Source organism: Emydura macquarii, unplaced genomic scaffold, assembly GCF_026122565.2.
Source record: "Emydura macquarii macquarii isolate MOO-44397 ecotype Brisbane River unplaced genomic scaffold, CSIRO-AGI_Emac_v2 contig_2594, whole genome shotgun sequence".
Classification (NCBI taxonomy): Eukaryota; Metazoa; Chordata; order Testudines; family Chelidae; genus Emydura; species Emydura macquarii.
Window position 1 is genome coordinate 366,192 of NW_027132731.1, and position 5,902 is coordinate 372,093.

At 60.5% G+C, this 5,902-nt stretch overlaps 1 protein-coding gene across 1 annotated transcript; it reads right to left on the bottom strand.

Moving 5' to 3' along the window:
* On the bottom strand, positions 1-3,008 carry LOC137163492 (toll-like receptor 13). The gene has a single exon (XM_067563744.1). It carries the CDS (start codon positions 3,006-3,008, stop codon positions 129-131), a length of 2,880 nt encoding a protein of 959 aa, XP_067419845.1. The 3' UTR covers positions 1-128.
* Between the last annotated feature and the right edge of the window lie 2,894 nt (positions 3,009-5,902).

Here is a 5,902-nt window from a genome sequence, read left to right on the forward strand (position 1 = left end):
CAGTAAGAGGGCTGCTTGCTGTGGTGATAGAAGTTGTGAGGCAGCAAAGTTGCTAGCGGTAGAGGAAGTTGTGTGGAGTCGGGAAGGGGACTGGCAGTGGTATAGAACCCATGGAAACTCCCATTTCCTTAGCCCAGATGGGATGTGGACTCTAGGAGTGGCTTATCTTCCTCATCAGCTGGGTACAACTCCTCCGTGTAGCTGCCTTTCAGAGCCTTTCGCAGCTTGGTCCAGAACAGCCTCTGGGCCTCAGGCTCCGGGGGCCAGCTGATGTAGGTCTTCTTGAGCATGACCTTCCTCATCCGGTGGTAGGCGGACAGCTCCCTGTCGGGGATGGCCTCCAGGAAAACCATCACCAAGACTTCCTTGAGCTCCTCGAAGAGCCGGTAGCTGGCCAGCTGGATCTCCAGAGAGCACCACTCGCTTTGCAGGTAGTTGCGGCTGATGACGCAGATGGTCTTGCGGCTGTTGTAGATGCTATCCACGATATTGTCAACAATGCTCTTCCCCAGCTCGAAATCCCGGTGGTGCAGGCAGAGGCGGAAGGTGCCCTGGCTGCTCTCCAGGGTCGGCACCAGCTGCTCTAACACCCACTCCTCGTCGGCGGAGTTGTAGGAGACGAAGGCGTCATACTTGAAGCACTCCCCATCCTGTCTCTGCCAGCGGTCGTTCACCCAGGAGCGCAGGATGTAGTAGTGGTACTTGAGCCGCCAGTAAGCCCGGTGGTAGACCAGAGGCAGCAGCATGAGGAGCAGCAGCACCGGGGAGGTGACGGAGAACAAGTACAGCCCTATGTCCAGGAAGCAGACGTGTGTGTCAAAGCTGTACACGTAGTCCAGCTGCTGGCGGGAGTCACAGGAGTAATTGTAGAGATAGACCACCTGCACCTGGCTGTTGTTCAGCCAGTCCTGGAACCACAGATTCTCGCAGGTGCAGCTCAGGGGGCATTTGCGCAAGTCCAGGTATCTGAGCGAGCCCAGTGTGGTGGCCACGCTCACATTGACGGTCTGCAGCTGGTTCTTGGCCAGGAGCAGCGAGGTCAAGCTGCTGAGGTTCCCGAAGACCTCCAGTGTCAGCGAGTGGAGCCCCACATTCTCCAGGTTCAGAGTCTGCAGGCAGCTGAGGTTTCTGAAGATACCAGCTGGCAGATCTTGCATGCCATTGCTGCTGTCAGCCAAGCCCAAGTATTGCAGCTGGCCAAGGTCGTCAAAGGCGTCAGGGGAGATGGAAAGCAGCTTGTTCTCTGACAGATAGAGGAAGTGCAGGGCAACCAGGCCCTGGAAGAACCGGGGGGGGATTATTTTCATGCCATACGGCTGCTGAGCTTGTAGCTTGAGATCATAGAGTTTGTGAAGGTTCCTGAAGGGTGGGCCCTTGTGCTGCTTCTTGGTGATGTACTGCAGTCTGTTGCCCTTCAAGTCCAGCACCTCCAGCCTCTTCTGCACCGGGAGGAAAATGTCGCTGCTGATCTCTCTGATGCGGTTGCCATCTAGGTAGAGTTTGGAGAGGCTGCTTAGCCCCTGGAACGACCTGCTGGTCAGGTGGCGGATGTTGTTCCCCCCCAGGTCCAGGATGTGGAGCTGGCTGAGGTGCCTGAAGACCCGGGGGAAGAGGACAGAGACGCGGTTATTGCGGAGGTTGAGGGTGTGGAGGCTGACCAGGTCGGCAAAGTTGGGCTCGTAGAGGTCGGTCAGCAGGTTGTTATCCAGCCGCAGCTCGATGAGACTGCGCAGCCCCTTCAGGGCCCACTTCTGCAGGTAGGCGATGGTGTTGATGTTGAGGTGCAGGACGTGTAGGTTGGGGGCATAACTGAATGCCCAGTAGTCGACCGAGAGGATGCGGTTGTACCGGAAGCTGATGTTCCGCAGCGCGCTCAAGTTGTGGTTGTTGCAGTGCCGAAGCCCGTTCAGCAGGTTGTGTTCCACCACCAGTCTCTCCAGCTGGCTCTGCTGCCCCGTTTCCAGCAGCTCCCCCACACAGCCCAGCGACCTGAGCTTGTTCCACGAGAGGTCCAGGGCCCGGATCGGCGGACACAGGGAGAAGGACATCTTTGTCAGCTCCTTGATGTTGTTGCTCTGCAGCACGAGGCGCTTGACCAGCAGGAGGCTCTGGTTGCCTTTCCCCAGGCATTGGCACACCTTTCTCACGCCTTCATTGCCTAAGTGCAGGCCGGAGTAGTCCAGGTTGCGAGGCTGCAGGTCAGATACACTGAGCAGATGGAAGACATCCAAGGGATTCCCCTTCAGCAGCAGGTATGTGAGGTTCTGGAGCCTGGCACCAGCAAAGGAAGTGACATCAGAGATGTTGTTATAGGAAAGGTCCAGGCTGCTGACATCGCGCAGGAGATGCGGGCCGCCACCGTCCACGGCGCGGAGTGAATTACTGCACAAATACAGGATGGAGAGGGATGGGGGCAGCGGCAAGCTGGAGTTGAGAGAACTCAGGCTATTGTGGCACAGATTCAGTATCTGCAGCCTCTTCAACCCCTGCAGGCTGCGGGCCACATCCGCGAAGCTCACCAGGCGGTTGGAGTACAGGTCCAAGGTATGGAGGTGGCCCAGGGGCTGCAGGGCGCGGAGGTGCATCGTGCTGAGTGAGTTATTGCGCAGGGAGAGGTCGGTGAGGTTGTGCAGGCCTCGGAAGGCCCCTTCAGACAGGTTGGCCAGACGATTGTTGGACAAGTTGAGTGTGACCAAGGCCCCGAGGTTCTCAAAAGCCCCATCCTCTATCTCCTCCAGGTGGTTGTACATCAGCTGCAGCTGCTGCAGCTGGGAGAGGTGGCCAAAGCTGGCTTTAGGCAGGCTGCGGATGGAGTTGTGGGAGACATTGACGGACGTAGCATTATCAGGCAGGTCATGCACGGCACTGGATATGTCCTTCAGGAAGCGCTGGATGCACAGGAAGCTGCCTGGGTTCTTCATGGACTGGATACAGTTCTTGAAGCCATAGGCAGACGTCCCGGGCATGAACAGCAGCAGTGCGGCCAGGAGGGGAAGAAAGGGGCCCATCCTGCCTTCCCGGGGCCGAGAGCTCTCCACACCAGCACGGAAACCTAGACCCAAACAGCCATTATAAGCCTCTGCTCTGAACTGCCTGGGACAGAGGGGCAGAGCTGGCACAGGGGGCCCTAGAGCCTGAACGAGGACGCCCTTGGGGGTGCAGGATCCTGGCTTCTGTCTCAGCTCTGGGTGGGGAGCGGGGTCTAGTGGGTTAGAGCAGAGGGGGAGCTGGGGGCCAGGGGCCAGGACTCCTGGGTTCTATCCTGGCTCTGGGAGGGGAGCGGGGTCTAATGGGTTAGAGCAGAGGGGGGGCCGGGGGCCAGGACTCCTGGGTTCTATCCTGGCTCTGGGAGGATAGTGCGGTCTAGTGGGTTAGAGCAGAGGGGGAACTGGGGGCCAGGACTCCTGGGTTCTATCCTGGCCTATGTAACTCCTATTCCAAATTCCTGCCTCATTCCTATCAGCCCCCAGGTTATTAGTGGCCCCACTGGGGAATGGTTCTTACCTGGTGTGTCCCACGCCTTTGCCCCCCGTCTCCCTGGTTCAGGACTGTGGCAGCTCTGAGCTGAGTGCCAGGCACTGTCTATCTCTCTTCCTTGCCAGGGTTAGCAGTGAGGGGTGCTGGGATATTTGCTCAGGAGGCGTCTGAGGCTTTGAATGAGGAAGTGCCTTGGAGTATCATTTTCAGTCACGTTTTGGGCCGAGGCTCGTAGGTTACAGCTGCACAGAGCTAGGGACCACGGTTGCAGAAAGGCCAACATGAGAGGCAGGTCTCCTGGGTTCCATCCTGGCTCTGGGTGGGGAGTGGGGTCTAGTGGTTAGAGCAGGGGGCTGGGCCAGGACTCCTGGGCAAGCCTAGAGAGATGCTGTGTTGCTATGACCATGAATGCGGGATGAAAATCTGGAGAGAGGAACCACTACATAGAGCAGTGGCTGGGGACAGGCGTGTGGATTTGCCCAGGGCAGAACAACGCCCCCCAACCACTCCTTGCCCCTCCTCTCTTGGCATCTCAGCTGGGGGTCGGGTAGCGCCTGTCAGGAGGGGTGACGGGTGCCTGGGAACAGGCTGAGACACCCCAAAGGGTGCATGTAGGGGGATCCTGTGGCGTGGGATGCAGCTGCACATGGCCCTTTCACTTCTTCTTTACGGGGCCCTGCCTCCCCGCAACAGTTTGCAATTCCGCTGACAGAACCCAAAATGCTGCAATAGGAAAAACCGCAGCTGGTGTGCAGGGATCACCTGGGCCCACAGCAGCTGCTGCGGGGGTGGGGAGTAACAAAGTGGGAATTTTCTGGGCGTATTCTTGAGTCCTGGGTGTGCCTCAGTTTCCCCTACACGGTGCATGGCTGTCCAGCCGGGGAGGGGATTCAGTCTGCTCTCAGGGCAGACTCGCAGACATAGGGGTGGGTCGGGGGGAATGAAGGGTCCCTAAGGACCTGACTGGACCTGACCCAGATCAAGAGACAACACTAGTTCGAATGAGCCCTGGATTCCCCCCCTCCAGCAGAAAAGCTGGAGACCAAGAGCTGAGAAAGGTGAGGGGGGGATCCTGGGATCTGACCATTGAGGTCAGACAGACAGAGCCTGGCCGGTGGGCCGGCAGCTTGGACGGGCTCTGGCTGACCGGGCCAGACTCTGCGCTGACTTTCCGGTCTCCGCACAGAGCGCTGGGCTCTCCAGGCCGCAGCCAGGGACCGACACACCTGACTGCTGTGCCAACGCTGCCCAGCGTCCCTGCCAGCCCGGGCCGAGGGCGTCGATCCCTGCGGTGGGCATGAGGCTCCCCGGAGCCTGGCTCCGCTGGACTCACCGGGAAGAACTCCGGGGGTGATGCAGGGGCTGGAGCCCAGAGGCTCCATCTCAGAGGCAAGGGGTGTGTGGCTAACCCTGAAGGAAGAGGGGGATCCCCGGGAGTCTGGCATGTTGAAGGGGTCCCCCGAGGGACTGTTCTGGACCGGGGGGGGGGGGGGCAGCATAGGGCCTGTGGCTCCATGCCAGGGCAGCGTGGACTGGGTGTGCAGGGAGGGGGGCAGATCTTTGGGTAAGAATGGGGGGAGCTGCAGATGTATGGGAGAGATGGGTGCATGGGCCAGATCCTGGTGGGGGGTCTGGTGGCTGGGCATGGTCCCTGGGTGGCTGGTGTTGGGTCCTGGGGGGCAGTCCCTTGGGGGTGCTGGGGGGTTGGGTGCCAGGGGCAGTCTGTGGGGGGGCTGAGTGTATGGGGGGGGGGGGCCGAGTGGCAGTCCTTAGGGGGTAATCTGCTCAAGACAGGACACGGTGTCTCTGCAGAGCGGGTATGTGTGCCACTCCAGTATTGGAAGGGGGCTGGATGCTGGGGGGACAGTCCTTGGATGGGTGAAGGGGGGCATTCCCTGACTGTGGGGGCAGTGTGGGGCGGGGTCAGGGGCAGTCCTTGACTGCCGGGGTTTGGTGCATGGGCAGCAGTCTCTGGAGGGAGGCAGTTGGGGATGCCTGGATGAATGAGTGACAGTCCAGTCAGGGTGCTGGTTGTACGAGGGACAGTCCCTGGCTGGGGGTGCATGGATGGGATCTGGGGGGCAGTCCGTGGCCGGGGGGGGGCTGCATGGATGGGGTCGGGGGGTCAGTCCCTGGCCGGAGGGGGCTGCATGGATGGGGTCTGGGGGTCAGTCCCTGGCCGGAGGCGGCTACATGGATGGGGTCTGGGGGGCAGTCCCTGGCCGGAGGCGGCTACATGGATGGGGTCCGGGGGGCAGTCCCTGGCCGGAGGGGGCTGCATGGATGGGGTCTGGGGGGCAGTCCGTGGCTGGGGGCTGGGTGCATGGGGGACAGTCCCTGGCTAGGGAGGGGGCCCCGTATTTGCAGACAGGCTCATTCAGCAGCCCGGTATGGGGTGGGGGGGGGGGGGAGCTGTGTCTTTAAT